At 34.6% G+C, this 25,654-nt stretch overlaps 1 protein-coding gene across 5 annotated transcripts in view; it reads right to left on the bottom strand.

Moving 5' to 3' along the window:
• Positions 1-25,654, bottom strand: part of ARAP2 (ArfGAP with RhoGAP domain, ankyrin repeat and PH domain 2) — a 251,214-nt gene that overhangs the window by 53,754 nt on the left and 171,806 nt on the right. For all 5 annotated transcript variants that reach the window (XM_069068703.1, XM_069068712.1, XM_069068731.1 and 2 more), the window contains 6 exons: positions 19,343-19,506; positions 14,080-14,292; positions 8,595-8,700; positions 5,860-6,007; positions 4,651-4,719; positions 1,538-1,612 (listed from right to left, as the gene is read on the bottom strand). In XM_069068703.1, the coding sequence (XP_068924804.1) occupies positions 1,538-1,612; positions 4,651-4,719; positions 5,860-6,007; positions 8,595-8,700; positions 14,080-14,292; positions 19,343-19,506 (775 nt within the window). The remainder of the gene's footprint in view (positions 1-1,537; positions 1,613-4,650; positions 4,720-5,859; positions 6,008-8,594; positions 8,701-14,079; positions 14,293-19,342; positions 19,507-25,654) is intronic.

Raw genomic sequence — 25,654 nt, 5'->3', positions numbered from 1 at the left:
ATTTGAACTCAAGTACTGTTGACTCCAGGGCCGGTGCTCTATTCACTGCACCACCTCTGGACATACAGAGTTTAAGAACCTACAATTTGAGATTTCTGAAAGGCAATTGAAGAGGTAAGATTGGAGGTCAGAAGAGAGTCTGATGAAGGATAGTTAAATTCCAGAACCTAGCACAGAAATGGTAATTAAATCCATAGGAACTCATAGAGGAAAGGGAAAGGAAGGGGGATGGGGAGAGGGTGACAGAAAGGGAGAGGGGGAGAAGGAGAGAGACAGGGTAGAAGGGGAGGGGGAGAGGGAGACAGAGAGGCAGAGAAGGGGAGAGGGTAGAGGGGAAGGGGGAGAGGGGGGGGGGAGGTTAGAGGGGGAAGTTAGAGAGGGAGAGGGGCCAGGACAGAACTTTGAGAGACACCTAAGATTAAAGAGTGTGACCCAGAAGAAGATTCCACAAAGAGGAGACTGAGAAGAAATAATTATATAAGCAGGAGGAAAACCAGAGTGATGTACCAAAAACTAAAGGAGAAGAGAGGGCTGCAAAGTAGTCAAAAGGAATGAGGATTGAGAGAAGGTCACTGGATGTGGCAACTAAGAGATCATTTGTAACTGTAGAGAGAATAGTTTTGGTGGAATGATAAGGTCATAACTTGAATTCTAAGGGGTAAAAAAGGGGGTGAGAGAAAAGCAAGTGGAAGTACATACTACAGACACCTTTTTGAGTTTTTCTACAAAGGGAAGAAGAGATGTAGAACAATAGTTAGCAGGGATGGAGGGATCAAGTGAGGGCTTTTTCAGGATGGGGAGATATAGGCCTGTCTGTAGGCAGCAAAAAATGAGACAGTAGGCAGGAAGAGATTAAAAATAAATGAAACAGTGGGATTGACAGAGGGAGCAATCTGTTAGAGAGACAGGATGGAACAGGGAAGCTCGAAGAAGTAGGAGGTTTAGCCTTGGGGTAAAGAGTACCGCCACACCTTGAGACGGGGTGAAGGAGGAGAGAGTCACAGAAGGCACCTGAGTGATAGGAAATAAAGAAGAGGGAGGAGAGAGGATTCACAGCAAATGGCCTCAATTTTTTCCTGTAAAACACGAGACAAAGTTCTCAGCTAAAAAATAGTAGGGAGGAGATATCATTAGAGGTTTGAGAATGTCATGGAAATCCAGAACAAGCTTTGCTCCCATGGAGTTTACCATTTAATACAGAAATTAGTTTATCTCTAAGATCTTTTCACCACACTAAAATTTAGCGATTCAGTAATATTTGCTATCACCTGGGAAACAAGGGTCAATACAAAAAAAATTCATACCTCTACCCAAACTACATAAAATTCTGATGATCCTTCCCAGCTCCAGAAGGCTTTGATGACAAAACCATGCTACACTTCAAATAAGAAATACTGAGACTGATGACTTTGGAAGCAAAGCAGGCTTTAGCTCTAAAACATTTGCTAAAATGTGGTATTATCAGAGATTTAGGGAAATTTCAGTTACTCTTAATGAATATGAAACAGTAGCTTTTGTATCTGTTAAAGATACTCACTCTTATTATGATACTACAATCAGGTTCTTTTCTTTCAACATATACTTCAATGAGCAAATCTCCAGCTTGTGAAACCTAAAGGAAAAATATAAAGATAAGATGTACAGTATCCATGTGATAATAATTTTTCATAGTAAAGATTCACAAAAACTGAAATCATTTTTAAACTATTTCTTCAATTCTCTTGAGGTAAGGGGTGGCTAGGTGGCAGAGTGAATAGAGTACTGGTCCTGTAGTCAGGAGGACCTGAATTCAAATCCACCCTCAGACACTTAACACTTACTAGCCATGTGACCTTGAGCAAGTCACTTAACCCCAATTGCTCTGCCCTCCCCCCATCCAAAAAGCCAAAAAAAAAAAAGTTCTCTTGAGGTAGGTAGGACTCATGTTTATGACTGCTAGCCTCTTTGACATTCAGAACTTTTTCCATCTGAAAAGCTGAAAAGACAAATAGTCTAAGAGCAGATTCACAATTAAATGAGTTCCTTTGGATTCCAGTTCAATGCTTTATCCTACTGATTTACCTCCCTAAAAGAAAATGGAGACCAAGATCCGGTACAAAATACATTTTCCAGAACAGCTTAAGTTACATCAACGATAATAGGTTTTGTGAAGGGAAAGGAAATGAGTCATATACAATTATGTTTTAATCAATAGGACTAATATCAATGACAAAAATAGAAGACAAAATATCTAATCACATGGAAAATTATCCTTCCTGACTCTTATAAAGGGAGGTACATTCCATGGGTTGAGATTTGGGCATAAATTAAAGTTAAATAATAGGTATAAATGACTAAAAAGGGAAGGAAAAAGTAAATTATGTTAAAGGAAATGATACTGAATCTAATTTTATACAGCAAGACTCTGGTGTATAGAAGGCGTAGATTAATGTGGAGGATTGATAATATAGGCTTTAGAAAAAAAAAGCTACTCTTTCTTTTTTAATGTATTTGATTTAGTATCTGGGCTAGCCTTAGAGAGATAAGTTATCTTGGTGATTGTTCTGCAAAGGAATAGCAGATAAATAATAAAGAGAGAGGAAGTCAAGAAGGAAAAGGTACAGGATTAGTGTAGAGCAATACAGAAAAGATTAATAGGAACACAAATGAAGCTATGAGGAATATTATGATACTTTCACGGATATTTCCTTACAACATGTTGCCAACTCAAAACAAAAATGTAACATAAAAAAAATTGTCATAATGAAGAAACAATGACTATAGCTAAATTTGCTTCAAAGAAAAGAATCTAAAAAGAATATTTGCCAGGGAAATGTTAAAGATGTGCTTTGAAGAAATGATTTTAATTATCCAGACAGCAAGCTTAGAAAAACTTAAGGTATTTTTTTTTCCTTTTTGGATAGTGTGTCAGAAAAATACTGGGAGAAAAAAAGGATGTTACTGACATTTTCATTTTCACTGTTTGCATAAACAAGTCTACAGGAAGGACACATTTTAAAAAATTAAAACAGCCACCAGAAACTACTTATAAAAATAAAGCCCAAAGAAAGGATAACGTAACTCAAAAGGGGAAAGACAGGAAATATGAGCAGTATTCTAAAGAACAAGTTTTGATGGATTACAGAAAATTTGAAGAAATAATGTATTTCCTTTTTTTTTTTTTTGCTTTTTGGAGGGCAACTGGGGTTATGTGACTTGCTCAAGTTCACATAGCTAGTTTTTGTGTTAAGTGTCTGAGGCCAGATTTGAGCTCAGGTCCTCCTGACTCCAGGGCCAGTGCTCTATCCACTGTGCCACCTAGCCACCCCTGAAATAATGTATTTCCTAAGTATGTTTGAATATAATATAATGTAATACAATATAACATAATAAAATACTATACTGTACTTTGGAGAATACTCCTTTTACAATTCTCTACCTGTTAAATTAGAAAAACTTGACTTTCTTTGTTAATGCACATAAGAAATAATATACAAAAGTTGTCACATTAAATTTTAACAATATTACTCTAGGCATACTAGTACTCAAGTAACAATTATTTTTTCCAAAACTTAAGCTCTTAACTAATAAATTAAAATTCTTGCAAACAAATCAAAATAAAAAAGTTCAGTGTTTCCAGAACTGACAATGAGGTATATCTCTCCAGGAGCTGAAATGGATCCTTTAAGCAACTGCATGAATCCCTTCAGATACCATTCAAAAAGGCTAATTAACAGTAGTCTTGGGGCATGTAGGCTGGTTGTAGAAAAGCATCTTGACTTCATGACCTCTTTCATAATAAATAATTTCATAAGCCTATCCAGTAATGAATATACTAGGATATTTTGTTTTATTTTTACCTGAATTAAACAGCTCAATTTTATAGTCTTCATTGTGGACTGGTATTAACAATATAGAATTTTTAGTATTAAGCTATTAAAATTAATAAGCTAACATATTAATGTTAATCAATAACATCCAAAAGATTCATAGAGTATACATTATACAACATCTATACAACAGACAATATCATATTTACATAAACCATACAAAAGCAAGGTATATTTCGTAAATACAAGATGCTACATGAATAGAAATATGAGGTTGATTCTGATAAAAATAAGAACCTCCACTGGGGGTGGGGGAAACAGAACAGAAAATTTTAGAAAAATTAAGTTGTCATCTCTGTAAAGTACAGGAAATCACAGTGTTCTTAATTAAATAATTTGGCAACCATTAGAGCAAAAGCTGGGGGGAAATGATTTATGTTATCTAATTTGTGCTATAATTTAATAAGTCATGTAATGTAAAAGTGATAATGTTCAAGTCATTGTTTTCACTAACACTCCCTTAAAACCTTTCTTTACACTTGTTATCCTTGAAATTTTCAGACACTCTAAAAAAATTTAAGAGAAAAATACATATACGTGGAAAACTTAAATGTAGAAAATTGACATTTTCCCTTACATTGGCAAGATTTACAGTAATAAATTCAAGTTCTCCATAGGCATAAGCCACTGCATGAATTTACAGAGATAAGAATCACATTTTTCAATCTAAATTACTTTCTGAAGCAAAGAAAATTTGAAAACAAACATACCTAGAAATCTTAATTAACAGTGTAATAATTATTGCATACCGTATTGTATATATCTGCTTACTACTACTTACTTGAGTATCTTTCCATTTGGTAATAAAGCTGTTCTCTATATCCATTTGCCTGACTTGATCTTCTTTAACCTATTGAAAACATAATTCAGATCATTTTCATTCATGCATAATAATAATAACCACACTGACCTATCAGTTGGATAATTCTTCAGGAATCTTATCTAGTAAAAAACAATCAAGTTAAAAATAAATTAGAGAAGTCATTTCAATGGGAAAGGGTTCCAAAACCAAAGACAGAACCAAGCATTGCAAAGGTACCAGCAATAAGTAAAGAAGCTGGTACAACATGCAGACTAGATTCCTATTTTTTAAAGGTTGGGACACCGTTTTCTTAATTTGAAAGGTGAGTGTATATGAAATTTCCATCATTTTTATAGTTGTGATACATATGATCATAACAAAGCATCATTTTAACCATTCATTTTCTCAACATTTCACTATCCAGAAAATAGTAACAAGGCATGATACCTAGGAATACTGATTTCCTACTTCTTTTTGATTTTCTCCACTAGAAACAACACTAAATTACTGGCTCAAATGACAGATATATACCTATATAGCTGTATCTATGAAAAAGAGACAAAAGAGAACAAAGAAGCATAGACCACCTATGAAACTATACCATGCATTCCTAGATAACTAAAATGTGTTGCTATAGGATTTATTCTTAATAATAGCTTATACACTTGTGTTCCAATTTGATTCACAATACTGTGGAGTTAATTTTCTGATCTAAGATTGCATTTTTTATTTTATAATATCCCAAATTTTAAAATCTGACAAATGTTTTTGTATCTTGTTTCCAATAGGGGTCATTTGAAAAAAAAAAGGCATAAATTTTAAGCAATGCCAGAATTAAAAAGGGTGACATTTATTATTCATTTTGTAAAATTTAATCATTTCCACACATTTACCAGACATTTAATGCACACATTAGAGAAAATCTCTAAGTAGAATGATTCTGTCCAATATATGCCAGATGGTAAGGAAATTCTAAAACCTTCTTGAATTTAAATGAATGACCGTGGTTTTAAAGAGTTTAATTCTGCCAACTCTGAGAAAATATACTCAACTTGTGAAAAAAAAATCATAAAGATTGCTTTGTCAGACATGTGAAACATACTATAATCACAACCAAATTTAACATTCCAGGTTACAAACAGTGCCATCAAAATTATTCTCAATATTAAATAGTATATGTATATTTACCTCAAACACTTCAACATAATAATTAATTAGGTCTTCAATTACATTTACTTCTTCACTAGTTTGTCCTTTAGTTTGAAACAAATAGGATGAAAATGCCATAGCTAAACTGTGAGAGTTCATCTGGTTGATCTCTGAGCATTTCTGAACCCTGTTAAAGATAAATATGTCCAATTAAGATACACAACATTTTGACACTACCTCAATAAAACTGCTAGGAAAGATGAAATTCACTGTAGTAACCTTCAACAACAATCACTGTCAAATATTAAGTGAGTATCTAGGCCTAGTGGGGCACATAAAGTGCTATGAAACATAAGCCTGTATGTCAAAGACTTTACAATCTAGTTGAGGAGACAAGACAAAGAAGTAAAAATGTAAAGAACTGTCAATGATTCACATAATATTTCAAGACCATATGACATTAAGGCTTTTTGTGTGTGTATGTGTAAATAATCTGATGCATATAATTATTTATACTTTCCCGCATATGGACATGGATGAGAGCCTTATTGTTGAAAAGTTCCATGTATTAAAAAAACCAAACATACTCAGTTGCAGATTACTTTCTGATTGCCTTACACTATAAGATTAGAGCTTCCAATTTACATCTTCAGGGCAGAGATGAGAGCAGCTAGAGTAGAAATGCAATAGCAAAACAGGAACAAGGCATTCAACAGAATAAACTCATATATAGGCAGCCTATTAGAGCAGAAAGAACACTGGGTTTTGAGTTAGATTGCTACTTATGCGACACTTAGGCAAATCATTTTCCTTTTTAAGTCTCAATTTCCTCATCTATAGGACGAAGGCTAGCAACTAGAGGATCTATAATGCACCATCCATCTGTAAGTCTGTGATCAGCATTTCCTGATTAGTGAGAAAGGAGGTTGGTTTGTTTCCACAAGTGGAGAGGCAGTTCCATCAACACGAAGATATGCTCTCCTAAAGTAGTGTGAACTATCACGGTAAGTTTAGATGTATTGGTGAGTATTTATGGATATACTACTGAAGACTAAACCACCTTAAGTGGAATGGATCTCTGTTTTCTGATTCGAACTGGAGCCAGGAGCATTTTAAGTTTTTGTAAGAAAGACCAGCAAAGTAACTAATGAGAGTCTTAGATTGAATTTTAATTGAGCTGGAAACACCAGCTTGTACATAAAGCTAGAAAACTAGACAAATACAGACCATCATTATGTGACCTTGAGGCAATTTCCTTAAAGTTGCTGGGCTTCAGTTTTCGCATTTGTAAAATGGGAGGGTTGGAATAGACCACTTCTGAAGCCAGCAGTGGGTCTATGGTCACATGATACATGACCCTGAGGACACAGGTTGCATGCTTCATTTTTCCTTCTCTATCTGTTCTCTAACTATCCAATAGCTGCCTAAATGAACTGACTGCATAGAACTGGTTTTATAATTGTCATTATTTTTGCTGTAAGACAGCTTGATGTAATAGATAAAGAGATGGTTTTGGCATATGAAATATCTGGGTTCAAGTCCCACATCTAACACATACCGACTTGGGAAGACCTGGGCAAGTCATTTGGCCAATTAGTTCCTTCACACAGCTCTCTAAAACTGGCCTGCCACTGGTAGAAGAGCTTCCTTTTGGGGAGTCCTCTAAAGCAATAAAGTTGTGTGTGCATGTGCGTGTTTATTTATTCACATATGCATGTGTGTCTTTGTGAGTGTGTATATGTGTGCTGTCACTGTATTGGACAAAAGATTAGTAGCCCAATGACTGGCCCCCAAAACAGAATTCATAATCTCCAGTATCACATGCACATACCATGGACCTCACATTCTGAAGACCCCTCCAGACATGTCATTTCCCTTTCATCACAGATTTCTCTGGGCTTACTGCTTCCCTAAGGTACTTTGTACAAGCCATTCCTGGGACATATATCATGAGGGTACTACCTATATTTTTTCTTTCCAGCCATGCCTCAGGGTATAAAAATTTCTCCCTAAGGAGAAGAAGGGCTCATTCAATGCTAGGGTAATGTCTTACATGATGTCAATCAGAGATAGTTAATGGAGCCCCTCAGCATACCTTGGGGTGCTGGAAACTGAAGCTTAGAGCCAGCTGTGATGGATAGAGCTGCCACTTCAAGACTACCAGGGAATGGGAAGTAAAACTGCTGATTTCCATCTGATCCTGTGTATCCTTCAATAAACAACTCTAGGCCTCTCAGTCAATTCTGCCAGCTTGTGACTCAAACACTGATTGGCCGGCCTGTCAGGCTAATATAATCATATAACAACTCGCCATATGGCACTTAAAATGTTAGAAAGCACTTTACTCAGGACTCCAAAAAGAGCCTTCTCATCAAAGTTTAATTTTGTAATTACGACTTGCATTACTGTATATAGCTTAAAAATGGCAAGTCTGTCAGAAAACTATAAAGATGGGCTTTATATGGCAAAAGAGACTGACTGAGACAAAGAAACAAGATGGTAGGGTAATGTCAGAGGATGGAGTCCTTAGGAATCAGGAAGACCTATTCTACCTATGGCCCTGAATTATTCCTGTGACTATTGGCAAGTCTTTTAATCTGCCTCAGCCTCATTAAATTCTCTAAGACTATATATTCTAAGGAGGAGTATTTAACTAACCATGTTGAAAGCTTCTGACATGCAGGCCTTTGATCACACCACTAGAGCTGAAAAACAAATGTACTGAAAACTCTCTCCTGATGAAGGTGTATTAAAAAGTTTTTGAATACACTGACCTGTAAAGGTGTTCAATTATAGCTGCCAAAGTTGCCCTGTTGACCCCTGGAAGTGTACGAATAAATGTGCTGTATTTTTTAACTCTTTCTTTGTCATCTTGGGTATCTAAGAAAAAAGAAGAAAAATCACAAAAATTCAATGTAATTCAGTAAGCATTTACTAAACATATGCATTTTGATTTTGAGTACATGCTCTATGAGACCAGATGAAGGAACTAAAGTCAGTGAGTATAAGAACAGAAGACTTAATGGGGGCCAGATGAAAGCAGCAAGACAGAAGTATTCAATATTTAGAAGTCTGTCATTTGGTAAAGGGGTCTGACATGTTCCATTGGCCCCAGAACACAGGACCTAGTACCCTAAGGAAAATACACTAAGAAAAGGAAGAGGGAGAATGATTGACAATGACAATGATGAAAAACAGGCTCAGGAGGAGTAAGAAGAAAAAATAGAGGGATAAGAAACTATGAATATAAAGGGAAATTTCAGAGTTTAAGAATATGTATTTAGCCATTTAGTGTCAATGGGGATTGATATGGTGTGAAGACAAAAGCTGTATGACAGTTGAGAGGGCTAATATATTTGGAGATTCAAGTGTATATCAATTTGGACACAATTACCCTCAATAATAAAGCCTGTCAAAAATTGTTAATGGAGAACCGAGTGCCAAATCTTTAAGAAAGGAGGTAAAAATGATCTGCAGTTCAGCAGTTGATAACAAGTAGAACAAGAAGGAATGTTATAGGTGAATGGGGCCAAGTGCAAAATAGAGTACAGTCCACTAAGTAACAGTGGTAGTGAGAGGCACAGCTTACAGGAATAAACAGGTATTTTGACCTGATTGGATTAAATCAAGAAAACTATATTCAGTTCTGGGTGCCACCATTTAGGTAGGGCATTGATAAGTTGGAGAGCATTTAAAGGACTATATAGAGGGTAAAAGAGTCTCTTTAATGCAAGTGATATGAGGATCCAATGGAAGACCTGGGGGTGAAGAGTCAGAAGGAATATAAGAGCTGTCTTCAAGAATCTGAACAGCTATCATGTGAAAGAGGGAGTAGACTTGTTCTCTGAGACCCCAGAAAATAGAGTTAAGAATGATACGTAGAAGTCACAAAGAAGCGAACTTGGGCTTGATGTCAAGGGAAAAACCTCCTGAAAATTATAATTGTTTAGAAATTGATCAGGATGCTTTGGGGATAGGAAGCAATGGGTTTCCCTTCTTAAGGATTTACAAACAAGGGATGGATGACAACTTGCTGGGTATGTTATAGCAGAGATCTTTTCATGTATAGATTAGATTAATTAGCTACTGAAACCCATTCCAATTTGTGATGTGATGAGTATCTAGCATATATCAGACAGTGTAGAAAGATCTACATATAAATAACACAAAATGCTTCAAGAAACTTTTACTCTCACTGGTTGGAGATTTACAACTTTAATGCAAATATCAGACCAAGGAGACTATAAGCTTCTGAACACATGAAAAAGATGTGAGAGGAGAGATCACTTTTAGTCAGGGGATAAAAGAATTTCGTGGAAGTTACCAAATCCTATTCAATTTCAGCTGAGCTCTAACATTTCTCACTTACATGCTTTCCTATGTATTTTCACTATTACCCACTTCAGTTCCTTAATACCACTCACCAGGATAATTGCAATAAAGTCCTTAAAGGTCTTCCTACTCCATTCAACAATAATTTTTCTTATACTACATCTACTCAGGGCACTCGGCTCACAAATCTTCAATGCCTCCCTATTGTTTCTGGAGTAAAGTTCAAATGTCTCTCCTTGGAAATGAGGGCCTTCCACAACCTGGAACCATTCTAAGCATTTTTTTCATAATGACACTAAAATTAGACTGGTCAAACTTGCAACCTTAAAAATGCAACACATTCTGATACTTCCATGATTCTGCTCAAGATCACCCACTGAACTATATAACCCTTTAAAGTCAAACTAAAATACTACTTCTAACAGAAAGCATTCCCTGATACTGCTGGTTGTAACAACTTTCTCCCTTAGGGCTTTTATCAAGTAATGTTGGGTATGATAGCTCTCTGGGTTCATATCTTATCTTTTTACTAGACCATAAGAGTTCCTGGAATGTAAGAGTTATGTCTTAATTAAACTTAGCATTCCCAAAGTACACAGAATAATGCACAGCATATTAACTGTAGGCACTTAATGTTGGTTTGTTGACTGATGAGTTGATTGGAATGTAGAATATATAATAACAGAAAGGAGTATGAAAAGTAGGATAGTGGATAGTCTTTAAAGATAACCTTATGAGTTTGTTCAATAAGCTATAAAAAAACATGGAAAGTTATTTAGAAGGGAAATGAAATGATCAACTGCGTGCTGAGAAGATTCGTCTAGTATCCATGGGTAGGAATGACTGGCAGAGAGAAGGAAATGGAGACGTTATGAGGTTAATGAAAAATGCAAGAAACAAGGGCATGAACTAGACGGTACCAGCATGGACAAGAAGAAGGGAAGTATACAAGAGATATTTCAAAGGGAGAATTTATATAGAGACAGAAAAAAGGGGAAAAAAAGATGAACCATATTTTTAACATATAGTTGATGGAGAAGTGGTAGACTTTGAGAATCAGGAAAATGAGGACAATGATCAGTTGGGCAGGAAAAGATAAGGATTCAAGATATCAGCAGGGCCTACAGTGAAGTGGTTACTATCCAATAACCAGTCTGGAGCTGATAAAAGAGGCTGAAATTGGAGATAAATATTTATAAATAACATATATAAAGGTAAGAGTTGAAGCAGTGGGAATGGATGAGAGTGAAAGGAATAAATGAAATAAATGAATTCCAAATCTTTGGGGTTGTCTACATTTAATGTAGAAGGAAAAGAAGTAGAAGCAGATAAAGAGAGAATTAATCTTGTGGAGAAAGAAGAGATATATACAAAAATTTAGGATACCACCACCCTAAGCATGGCTCTGTAGATTGGTGAATGCCTAACATGGACCACTATTTTGAAGGGCCTTAGCCAGCCTCAATTCCTTCCTGGCTCCACTTATTCTCCAGACTTCTCCCCCTCCTCAATAGCTGCCTTGCTTCTGCAGGTACCTTCCCTCTAGCCCCCCACTTTTCTTGAAAAATACAATTCTTCCTATTGCACGTTGGATTTAACCTTTCATACAAAAAGCAGCTACATACATCAGTGATTCTCTAAATCCATTAGGTAGTCTGTAAAGGGCATTAGGATCCCTGGGAATAAAAGAATCTCTCTAAAATCTTTTTTAAGTACACTTCAATTTCAAACTACAACTTTCTTTGCAACTATCTCTTCTGTACTGATCTCTTGGGTTTGCCATACTCATATAAGTAAACATGGCTCTCTTCACTCAAGCAATCTGTGAACTTGGATAAGAAAAAAAATACATCTTTATTTTCACTAATCTCTAACTGAAATTTAACGTTTCCTTCAATTATTTAAAAACATTATTCTTAGTAGTCCATAGGCTTCACCAGACTATCAAAGGGGTCCGTTACACCAAAAATAAGCTTTTTTTCTGAGGCAAAAGTGAAAGATAATTTGATAGCATCACCAGAAGAATGACTAGTTATCAGTAACTAGCAACATAATTAAAATAGTAATGCCCTCATTTCAAACTTCAAAGGGCATTTCCTTTGATAAATAGTAGCTAAATTGTATTACCTTTGTGAGGAACTCCTTTATAGGACATTTTGAAACTGAACAAATGGCTTTTTTATATATGAAAACTAAAAAATAAGTTGTAAGAAGAGTCTAAGAAAAATTAAAAGAAAGTTACATGAAAGGCATGTATTCAAAAATATTCTCAGTCACAGATTTCAGAGAATACTCGACAGGGTAGACTTCAGAAAAGAAGGTTAGGCAAACCACACTAGGATCACTGCAACGATTATATTACCTCACTGTACGAAGTCCAAAGGATCCTAGGGTATTCTAATAGGAGATTCAACTGGTGAGTCTTTGGGAATACCAATATAGGAAATTTCAAAGAAGTTTAGTCTTAAAGTGGCCAGAGGGTTTTCTTTTGGATCTTGACCCAGTCTCACAAAAGCTTTCAGAATGACAGGAGACATGACACTTGTCATGTATTGTGATTCTTTTTCAATTCTAAGCAGTAATGCTGTCAGTGGCAAGGGGTTTTCAATAAAATGGATGTGGATCAAAGATGGTGCTTAGAACACTGAAGGCAAATAAGAACTTTGTATAAAACATAAAAATATGGGAAAAATTCAATGTACATAAAATTTCTCAAAGTGGCACTAAGAGCAAAATAAACAGAAACACCTTGAGATAAGGATCATCAAATACCTCCTTTTAAATTCTCAAGATAAAAAAATGCCTCTAAGCCAGATTCTCAAATGAATAACCTGGCTATAAACCTTATTAGAGTTATACTACTTTTAAAGGGGGGGAAGTATCTCCTGAATTAAATGGGTTAAGATTATCCATTAATTTTAACCAACAGCTTAATCAGATTTTATTTATTCATCAATACTGCTGAAGGGTCCATGAAAAGTTGCCTACCCCTCTCTCTCTCCCTCCCTTTCTTTCTGTCTCTCTGTCATATGGACAAAATGAAGGGTTCAGAGGATCACTTCTAATTATGGATGGTTATTCTTCCATGACACCTGTCTGAGAAATTTTTTTTCCAGTTGCCTATCATTTACACATGGAATAAAAGCCTTACCTTATCAAATAGAGACTATCTATAGCTTCAATTTACAGGCTATTTTAAATGACTTGCTATCAAATGAGTGAGTTGTCACTGTCATCAATTCAACTCCATCAGTGATTATATTTAAGTTACTTATTGGAGAAAATTCAGTTTCTTGATTCTTTAATACTAGACTTCTGGGAATCTAAACCTGTAAATTTCTCCAGTGGTTTTCTGATGGTTTGGTCAAGGTACTAAAACTTCATTAAATGATGTCCAGAGAAACTGAGTCAAAAGGAAATATGGACCAGTATCTATTGGAAAAGCTAGAATAAACATAGGGGAAGACTTAACAGTCAAATGAAAATATTGGAAATACAAACTTACTCATTACAGAATTTAAGTCACCATCAATTCTTAAAGACTATGCCAAGAGATGCACATTCAAAAGTACCACACCAATTTGCCATAGCTTTGACTAGAGATCCTGTGTATTTGAGTGAGAGTATATGTATCTGGACACTGAGGAACTTAACCAAATCTAACAAATAAATTATTACATGCCACCTCGGTTTTTTACTATCAAATCTGTATCTGAGGTCTATAACTTCAGCTTTTAAAAAATATGTACAAATTCTATTCCAAAAGAATAATGTTCACACAGTTCTTACCAACTTTTAAAAATGCAATTTGTAGCACAAAATTAAGATAAAAATCAAAGTAAATCCTAAATAGTACAATATAAAAATAACTACTGAGTGCATAGATTCCATTAGACATAATTTTCCTTGATTTTCTGCATATATTACCTAATGCAGAGATCCAGTACGGATACAGCTCTTTAGTAAGAAGTGCATCATCTATGTCAGACAGAAAACTTTTCAACACGCCAGTCACATCTTCCAGCTGATGCTTCCCAGCTCTCAATTTAAAGCTTCTTGCATCTTTTTTGAAACTTTCCAGTAGCTCACTTATGCGGAAAGAGTCACCATTTTTCTGATAGATATGCTTGCTTCCTAAACCTTCAATAGAAGATTAAAAAACAAATATTAGCCTAAAAATTAAAACATAATTAATGTTAAGAATATAATTTAAATGTGTGCATATTGTGACAAGGAAGAAAAACAAATGGATTGTCAATCAAAAGAGCTGTACTGGATCCTTTCTAAAGCATAAATGCATGTGCTATCTTCCCCCCACCCCTACAACTTACCACCCTAAAGAGATACCAGCATGATGAAAAATCAGATATAACCATACTGAGGTCAAATTAATGAACAAATTCAGCTGAAATTAGGTACACATGGTCAGCTAACTTAATGAAAGAAATGGCACATTTATAAACTTTCACTATATTTATAGATGTAGACAAAAATATGTATTCTTTGTGTTTAAAAGCTGACCAAAGATGAGTAAAGTCAAGTGGAATTTGCACTTTACGTCAAAAGGCAGGAAATTCAAAGTAATGATCGCTACAGAAGCCATGTTCACTGGCTACTAGGTTTCATAATGATTTGTTAGTGTGAGAGAAGACACACCCATGTGTATATGCAAATTTCAAGAATATAAATTCTTACTGATGTGAAAATACAATTATAATAAATGAACACATTAAATAACATATACTACAAAAAGAAACATAACCATGACCCCAATGAATAAAAGTGATAAATGTGCTAATGATTTCTCATCATCAGTGGTACTTACCACACAAGTATTGCATATAGAAAGACTCATTTAATAGTTAAAATGCCCTGGTCAATGAACTTCATCTCTTTGAAACTCATTTTCTCCTTAATCAGGGATGTAATAATACTTTTACTACTAACTCTAAACTCACTAAGAACACAGTTATTATAACAGAATGGACTTTGTAAACCTTAAAAAAGTTTTGATATATGTTATCATTTGCATGAATTTGTGATTTATTGTTACTTTGTTTGGAATACTGCTAAATTTGAGAGGTGAAGGACAAAACAGGAAAAGAATAAAACAAGGATGAAGAGGATATGTATGGTAAATTTGCTGGAACCCATCAGGTCATCTCGTTTATTTTTTTCTCTCACTGTCCAAATCATGGCAATTTGGGGATGTTAAGATTGAACAACTTCATATTACTAAAGGATAAGCATTATCCTTTTTACTAGACCACTCAAATGTAACTGACTTGACCCATTTATGACTTTAAAATTTCAAATATGTTGTATTTGAGTTTAGAAAGTGTAAAACACACATTATTAAGTATTGAGAAATTTAAAATTAAGTCAATTGATAGGAAGAAAGCAAGGTCTTAGACATTTTCATGCCTAAGGTAAACCTGCCCTCAAATCAATCATTTATACAAGTCCAGGACACCAGGCAAAGGGTACCTTGGAAGAGGAACAAACTCACTGTATCCACACTCCCTAAAGGTTAGTGCCCTGGGGCCAAGTCCCAATTGCTTAGCTCAGGTTCCCAAACTTAGTTATGGCTCTGAGAATAATGGAAAGCAGATAGCTGAAATGAAAGGAATGCTGAAAAACAACAAATTCAGGGCATTTCTAAAAACATGAAAATTAAAATGTAAAATGTTAGCTACTACTAAAATACTACAATAACCTACTTCAAGACTTCCCTGTAGCAGTGATCTCATCACTGTGATTACTCTTTGCACCAGTGCAAATCATAACCCATTTGGGCTTTGTCATCCCATGTTAATTCTTATCTATGTCCATTTAAGATTTCTCCACAGAGGATTTATGAAATTCTAGTGAACACAGGTCTTTCTAAAGTCTGCTTCAATATTAATAATCAGAGGGATTTCTGAACAAAGATACCTGAGGGTCCATCTTAGAAAGAATCTTGCATAATTCAAATATAATTAGTCAAATGTATTTTTTTAAGTAATAAGCAATAAAAAGGCAGGAAACTGTCTTTCTTATACCTATCAGCTATATGATTGTCAAGATGTGAATTTCTTTGGATATTCTGTAAAAGCCTGCCTGTTCCCTCATGTTTTCATTATGCATAACGTAGAGATAACTCTTCTAAAGACCCATCTGATGTGAGAAAGTGAACTTATGGAGTCAATAATCAATCAGTATCTATTGAGCATTTCCTGTATTCCTGGAACAAGATCCATGCCTTCAAGGAACTCACATCCTAATGTGGAAGATAACACACAAAAAAACTATAGCATCAAGATACAGTATAAAAGTGAGGTAATTTAGGAGGGAAGCACTAATAGGGATGGAGGGGAGAGACACAAGGAAAAGCTTCTCACAAAAGGCAGGATTTGATGTGAGTTCTGAAGGAAGCAGGGAAGCCCAGAGCAAAAAAGGGGACCATTCTGGGTGACATCCAGTGAAAAGGCAGAGGCTAGAGGTTGAACATCATGTGCAAGAATGGCATGAATTTTGATGATGTCTCTTCACTCACCTCTTTTAGCTATAAAAGGCAAAATAAATATAGTGGGATTCTTTTTAAATTTTCCTTTTTATATTCATGTTAAAAGTCCCTGTAAGCCTCTGAAATTATATTTCATCCAGCTCAAATGTCTTCTGTAACTATGTGATTTAGTCTAGCTACTTTTCCTGAGTTCATTTCTTAAGTGTATTTTCCACTTTCTTTAGTAGCACACTGAGTACTCAAGTGGTTCCACCTTCACTTCTTGAAATCTATATTCAAGTTTCATCTACAGTTAGATCCAGCATTGCTTCATCTCTTGCCAGTGCCTTGTGCCAGCTCTTTTCTTCCTTAATAATTTTTTGCTATTTTGTCAAGGCAATATTACTCACAATCTTCCATTCTCTTTTGTAACATTTTATAAAGAAATTCGTACATTAAAGTATGCTGGGTGATAAGTCTCTCCATGTGACAAAGAAATTGAGAGTTGGATGGTTTTTGATCTCTCCCTTGGGGTGATTTTTAAATTGGTTAAACTCTAAGGTACTACAATGTCTTCTTTAAGGCATTATGATAATGTCTATCAATGTGTTTCAAATTATATGATTCCATTTTTAAATTAAATCAACAGTAGCTTGCTACAAATAAATCAAGTTAGGGTATAGTAATTACTATTTTGTTTTTACCCTGTCATAATTTGGTGTTTGTCTTAGCTTTTTGTTCTATTCAGTTGATTACCTGATGATACATAAATGACTAACTCTGGACCGAACAGTTATTTATTTGTTTTTACTTTTGTTATGCTGTTGTGTGCTCAAGCTGTCTAGAGGTTCAGGGCTCCCTTTTTTAATAAGATATTCAAAATTTGGAGGAAAGAAGAAAACTTTCAGTCTTTTTCATTATTTACTCCCAAATAGCATCTTCCAAAATATTTTTGGCTTTTTATTCAAAGCATAACTTTCATCATGAAGGTGTCAAGTATTATGCTTAGTTATATGTTTACTTAGTTTGAGGGATCTGGTCATGTTCTATATGAATTTCTCTAATCCATCTCCAACAACAGATAACTGCACGACTTCATTAGGACTGTTACCTTTTCTATACTTAATATGAATTCTTCAATGTAAGATGAATAAATGGCCTATGAAATTATACTTCTTGCTTTTAAATGCAATGTAAAAACAACTTTGAGAAAACCTCTTATTGAATGGGTATTGAACTCATTTTTAAAAACATTTTATTCACTGCATTTCAATACAATTGGTTCTCTTTGTAATCTTAAGCATTTTATTTTATGCAGTTATAAACATTATTACAAGGGTCTAACTGGCTTCACCTGATTGTTAAAAGAATGCACTATATAAAAATTAAGAACTATTGATCTAGAAGAACTTGCAAATTATCTTGCAACTTCATTAGGTCTATGCTTTCATTTTTGCCAGCGTATCAAATTGGTGATCATCAGAAATTGAGGGTTCCAGCAGTTGAATTTATGTTATAGATTTTTTTTAAACTGCCACTCTTGACATTCTCTGACCTGCTTTACATCATTTTATCACTGCCAAAGAAGCAAAAAGAGGGCCAAACAGGTCTGAAAGCAGTCTTGTATTTTTCTTTGTTAGTGGGTTGTCATGGTCACAGAACACCCAGTGGCCAACAGCCTCTCTTATTCTTAGCCGGATTAGTCCTTGGATATGAAGTACCATGCTTAAAGCTTTTCCACCATGGTAGCAATTGCAAGAGCCGTTAATTTTCTAGCATGGCTTTTGAGAATCCAGGATCATTTTTACACAAAGAGAAGGCAACAGATAATGTGCTGAGATATATACAGTATTTAATCATAGCTACATGCTATAATCAAGCGAAAGCATACAGAAACAGATTACAAACGTCTGCAATAAGGCAAGCCTCCTGATAAAAAATCATCTTTGTAAATTGGCCAAATGTAACCATTTTTTTTCTTGAATAACACCAATGTATAACACTAGGTAGACATTTGACTCAAAAATCATCAAATTTTTTAAGAGACAAAAAAGGGGAATTTTCCCTCTGTTGTACAATTAGATTATTATTAACATATATCTCTATCAAAAATTAAATTTTTTAGGGGCAGCTAGGTGGTACAGTGAACAGAGCACCCGCCCTGGAGTCAGGAGGACCTTAGTTCAAATCTAGCCTCAGACACTTAACACAAAAACTAGCCTTGTGACCTTGGGCAAGTCACTTAACCATAATTACCCTACCTTCGCCCCTCCATAACGCGCAAAAAAAAAAAAAAAATTTAAATCTTTTATCTTCCGAAGTACCAGAACGAACACTTCTGAAAACACTTTTAAAAGTGACTGAGGTATAGTGAACAGCTAAAACATATTAGCACCCAGAGAAACAATTCAAACCTATACTCAAATACCTGTTTTATTCTCTATTATTCTTCAAACATTTTCTTGGAATAATTTACTAAAAATTCAAAAAAGGAAAGAGAAAAGAAACAAATAAAAATTTCAAATTACATTTCGTACTTTGAATGAAATTAGGGGAGAAAAAAGTCAATGGATGAAAATCAATAGTGTCTCCATTTTTCTTGGGTGCCTTTTCAAACACAAGTACATTAATTCACTCCAATTGGGGCACTACTTATAAATGATAAGAATGATATCATGAGTTGAAAAAGATCTCAGAAATACTTACCATACTGTGTAACAAATGCTATACAGCTGTTCACTATAATGGGAACGTCATTTTTGCTGAGCTGCTGGTCTTGTAATGCATTACCATCTGTACCTGCAGCTTTTTCAATTGCAGTATGCCAAACTGTGAAATCCAACTTAGTATGACCATGGATGTATAATGTTCTGCAAAGTTCAGAAACATTTGAAAGAGAATTTTTGTTAATGAGAGTGATTCTTCTACAAAAGCTATAAGAAATAGTTCTAAATAATATTAAAAATCTAAGCAAAGAAATCAAAGGAAAATAAAAGAAAACATAAAATGATAAGACTAAAATCAAATAAATTTATTTTGGACTTGAGGATATTCTTTGTCTATTACAGATGGCTTTTGCCTGAGTTTGATCAAGAGAAGGGAATAAAAATGAGTTATGGAAAGTTTTTCACTACAGCACATCCTTTCTACCTTCACTTCCTTAGCTTTATCACCTTAAATTATTACTACAATCTTTAATTTAAATTCCCATTTATTTTTAAGTATTTTATTTTCATTTTCAGGGCCACAATATCAGTTTTGGCCAAAGACACCAAAATTTTCTTTATGAAAACTGACATTATTTAACCCTTTTTGAATTCTACCCAACTTCTCCATTCTTTTCTATTTTTCTTACATCATTTATTTTCTTATCCTTAACACAGATCCTTCTTGTCATTAAATTGAATCAAATATGGATAAGTCCTCTTATCCAAAACAAAATATCAAAGTTTTCCATTTCAAAGAAAAATAAACCAAAAATTAGATCTTGTGTTATGTGTAGAAGTTTAGGATGGGGGGAGAAGAAAGCATGAGATAAAAATTCACCCAGAAAAACCCATTCTCTGATTCCCATCCATGCAGTTTTTTTTTTATTTGAGATTTTTGGATCTAAATCTAGGTGGCAGTACTTATGATACTGTTGGTATATGAAAGTAGAATGGGTGACTGGTTCAGAAAGTAAAGTAAGGTATTTGAAAGGTAATGCCAATCCTCTAATAACTTTATAACTCTTGAATTACCTGTGACAGTTTCCAACTTTCCATTTTATTTCTAGTCAAGTGGAATGCCTAGTGATGAGAGATTTAACTGTCTGCTTACATACTAGTGAATGACAGAAATGACTAGAGAGAAGTTAACTTATGAATCACTGACACTGTCAGAGAGTAAATCCTAAAATATCATGCCATTCAGTGCAGCAGTTACTTTGGGTTTAATAATGTCTGGTAAGAAACTGCCCTCTATGAAGCTTATCCAAATACTATACCAGTTAGAATATTGTCAAAAGACATGTCAATGGAAATAGAGTCTGACATTGTAAATTCAAGGGAAGGGTCCATGTGAATATGTCAAATTATCCCTATCACATTCCCAAAGAAACCTGTGATACCCAATAATGAAAAACTGAAAAGTTATTTCAATAATCTAACTCTAGAGCAGAAAGCTGATTTTGTTTTTATTTCACCAAAGGAACAATAATAAGCACCTACTTTGTGAAAACCCTGTAGGGGACACAAAGATGTAAATAACACAGTTTATGCCTTACAAGAGTTTACAATCTAAATGATAGACGAAGACTTCAGGAATTTCTACAAACATCTAAAATGTAAAGAAGTACGTGAAAAATGTCCTAACAGAATCACTAACCCACTGCTATTGAAACTAACGGTTTATGGAATGTTGGGATACACATGGAACAAAATAGGTATAAAGTGAAATCCAGTCACATGAGAAGTCAAAGTCAGGCACAGGTGAGAAAGTCAAAGCATAACAATTGTTAAACAAAAATGTTTAATGAAGCTCATGTTTCTAACAATCTTATAGTCAATTAGGCTTTTCCTCCCTTTTTGACAGGGGAAGAGGGATTTTCTAACAATGTACAGAATGAGTCCAAATAACAAATGCTATGTGATATGGAATTTACTATTTCAAATAATAAAGGTACACAAGAAGAAAACTATACAAATGTGGATGAAAGGACAAGAAAGGGCGACACATAAATTTCAATTTCATCTGAATTGGACAAAGAATGGTTGAATACATACACAGAGAGAATTTGAAATGAAAATATATTAAACTCAGGGGCAGCAAGGAAGAGAGAAAAGAGAAATTAAGAGATAAAATAGTTTAACAAAGGGATTAGATAATAATTGCATTTTCGGAGAATGGAACATGAAAAAAGGTATACAAGCAAAGAATGGGGCAAGATTACCCCCAAATCAGGGATTAGATAGGAGAAGAGGAATAGAATGGAAAGGAGATAGGATCAAACAAAGATCTCTAGTATTAAGCATATTTCTCTTCCAATACCCTCCTTTTCTTTGGGGTACTAAATAAAACAGAATGTTTAAAGAGATAGGATGAATAGAAATATACACATACATTTAGCAATCCTAACTATGAATATGAATAGGAAGAACACACTGATAACATATGAAAGGATGGCAGAAAGAAGAATCTAGCAATAAGATGTTTATAAGAAATACACAGGGGGAGGCCAGGTAGCACAGTGAGTAAGAGCACCAGCTCCAGTGTCGGGATGACATGTGGATCGAATCTGGGCTCAGACACTTATTGCCCACCCATCAACACCTGGCCGTGTAACCTTGAGCAACTTACTTAACCCCAATTGCTTAGGGGCGGCCAGGCTCAGTGAGTAAGAGCACTGGCTTCAGTGTCAGGATGACCTGGGGGTCAAATGTGGGCTCAGATACTTAGCACCACACCCAGAAATAACTGTCTGTGTAACCTTGAGCAAGTTACTTAACCCTGATGGCTTAAAAGAAAAAAAAAAAAGAAACACACAGAGTTAAGATAATGGCCTGAAGCAAAATCTATTACCCTTCAGTTAAAACCAAAAAAGCAAGGGTACCAATATAATGATCCCAGGCTAGGAAACAGTGAAAATAAATTTGATTAAAAGAAATAAACAGGGAAATTAAAAGAAATAAACAGGATAAAAATGCTTTAAGGCATCATGGACAATGACTTTCAATATGTTACATATATATATGTGTGTGTGTGTGTGTATGTGTGTGTGTATAAAACAAAAGACAAAGTATCAAATAAAGAAAAACCTAATAAATTCATGAAGAATACTAAAATTAAAAGGTTGAGGAGTTCAACATATGTCTCTCAGACTTAGATAAATCCAACTAAAATATACATAAGGAAGAATTTACACACCTGATGAAAATTTCTGGAAAAGTTTCATATAATATCTGTTAATAATTACAAAATAGGTACAGAAAGCAATGTCTGTGTATTTTTATATGTAAAAGTGTATATAATTTGTGTATTTTTCAGCTAACATGACACTTCAGTAAAAATTCTAAAAATGCTAGCTGTAATTATAGGGCAAAAAATTGAGCAAATAAGTATAGGCAAAGAGGAACTACAGATGATATGATGGTCTACATAGAGAACTCTACAGAGTTAACTAAAATTAAATAAAACTGAGTAACTTGGGGTGGCTAGGTGGCCCAGTGAAATAGAACATCAGCCCTGGATACAGGAGTACCTGAGTTCAAATCTGGCCTCAGACACTTAACACTTATTAGCCATGTGACCTTGGGCAAATCACTTAACCCCAATTGCCTTGCCTTCCCCCCTCCAAAAACAAACAAACAAACAAGAAACTGAGTAACTAACAAAGTAACAGGATATTAAAGAAGCACATGCAAAAATCATCAACTATCTGATAATCTCAAAGAGGGTACTTCTTCCATGATCACAGATCATGAACCTTTTAAAATTTAGTATATGATCTTCAGGAGTAACTATGGCCAAATATAATATTACAATAGCATGGAATAAGGGATAGGGCATTGGATGAGGAAATCAGGAAGAATGAGGCAACCAGATGGCACAGTGAATGAATACAGGACCTGGAGTCAGAAGACTTCAGTTCATATTTGGTCTCAGATACTTACTAGCTTTGTGACCCTGCGCAAGTCACTTAACCTGTCTGCCTTAGTTTCCTCATCTGTAAAACAACATCCCAGGGTTCTTATGAGGATCAAATAAGATAATATTTGTAAAGTGCTTTGCAAACCTTAAAGTGATTTATTATCTTAGGCAAGGCACTTAACCTGCCTGGGACTCAGTTTCCTCTTCTATAAAATGAGGGGTTTGGACTTCAAAGTCTCCAAAGTTCCTTCCAGTTAAAATTTTTGATCCTATGACTTGATGCCAAAACTTCTGGTGAGGAATCTCTGAACTAAACTAAACTTTGGACAACAATATACAATGCAACATTAGGTTCATACGTTAAGTCCTTCTAACTTGGTTGGACCTAGTTAAAAGTTTTGTTCATTTCTTCATTTTTTTTGTTTGTTTTTTACTACCAAATCCTTTGAGAACCCACCATTCCAAGATGATCTGTAAAATAGAACTATAGTAGAGGCCTGAAACAAATACACTTTCATATATCCAAGTCATATTAAATAACCATTTATTACCTGTCATTCCATTTAATATAAAGCCCATTTCATAATCTACCTGCTACAATCACGTTTACTTCATAAAGCCAGGTGGAAAAAATCCAATTTATCTTGGTAACTTTTACATGAAATGGTCTCTAAAATTAAATGTTGAAAAAGTCACCACGGCAGGCAAGCTCACATCATGGGGAATTAGCTACTGTTTAACTTGCAATTATATGCACCATTTAGAAACGACTTTTAGAAAATTTGGCCTCAAGAGACTTGCTACTATTTCTCTTTCTGAAATATAAAATAAGTTTTCAAAAGTGCTGAAATCCTAGTAACAAATGCTCCCCAATCTCCATGATTATGAAATATACTAAGAAAACATTTATTTCAAGAATGAAATTTATAAATAAAATTTAGGCACATTTAGTCCCCAAAGCCAAATAAATTAGACTTTATCACAGGTGAACCACAGATTTAAAAAAGTTATCTTTTGTGCTCCTCCAAACACATGCTGAGGTATTCATGTTTCTTTATTACAATATAATGCCCTTTCAGCTGAAGCAGAGTAGTAGATTTGTTTATCAAATTAGAAATCCCATGGTTACCAAACACTGGGAGATCTGTATAACCAGAGACAAATTTCAGCTGGTTTTTTTTTTGAATGGTTAAAAGAGGGCTTTGTAATTCTTTCAAAATGCCAATCAAAGCAGAAACATAACTGATTTCTAGTGATAAACAGCATTTGGTCTAGATAGTCTAAAATAATCTCTGCCAAAACTTCTAGCTGAACTATAATAGGTCATAAGATTTAGAGCTAGAAGGAACCAGAAATATCAGATTCTACCATCATATTTTTATAGATGAGCACAGAGACCCAGAACACTGAAGTAAATTCATGGGTATATTTTCATACAAAAAACTCCTAAGAGCTAACAAAAAAACCTAAAAGTAAGCTCCTAGAATTTTTACTAAGGTTTCAAATAGTAGTCAGAAACCCTTAAGGGTAAGTAACAAAGGTTTATTTTCCAAAATAATACTTTTAAAAACAAAGTGTACACATTAAAGAGACACCATCTGGAATACCTTCTGTTTGGAGCTTTTAGGAGCAAAAGTGCTCTATAAGCGAAAAATATTATTGCAATATTATTCTACCTGAAGGCACTGACATATATGTATCTGGGGAAGAAATGTGAATCCCCAAAAAAAAACTAGAATATATCCTAGCTTTGATTATTCTAGTCCTTACTGATTTCTAGTTTATGAATTAGCTAGATCATTTGCAATACAGATGCCAGCTTTTAGCCACTTTACTATTCATTAGCACCTCTAACAAAGGGTAGGCAGGAGCAGGGAAAAAAAGGTGAAATGCAGACACAATTTTGCTTCTTGCATCCAATTCTGTCATAAGAGCTGGCAAAAGAAGGAAACTGGAAGAAATAGTTCAATAGGAATTTTGGGTTATCTCCAAGTTTCAAATTATTCTCGTTATTTATTCTCTCTCTCTCACACACTCACTCACATACACACAATCATCTGCCTCCATTATTATGAATAACTGATAGTTGCATTAACTAAAATTACAATTGTCATCATTAGAGTAACAACTCTAACACACTTTGCCTTACATTCGAGAAATTATTTATAAGAGAGGGATTTACAAAAAAAAAACTGGCAAGAATATTTCTCTTTTCATATTGGTTTTCATGTACATCATGACTAATCAAGTCTAAATTACACCTAATCTTTTAAAATCTATACAACTTAAATCTTACAGAGAAAATCTTACCAGCAATTCTCTAGCCCTGGGTCTGTAAGATCAAAATTATTTCATTAACATTTTTATTTTCACTTCTGTACATCTAACCCT

Source organism: Petaurus breviceps, unplaced genomic scaffold (assembly GCF_028583685.1).
Source record: "Petaurus breviceps papuanus isolate PSGF00001 unplaced genomic scaffold, PetGlider_PUasm1.0 140, whole genome shotgun sequence".
NCBI classification, from domain to species: Eukaryota; Metazoa; Chordata; class Mammalia; order Diprotodontia; family Petauridae; genus Petaurus; species Petaurus breviceps.
The sequence above is the reverse complement of the archived record's forward strand: the minus strand, read 5'-3'. Positions and strand labels throughout refer to the sequence as shown.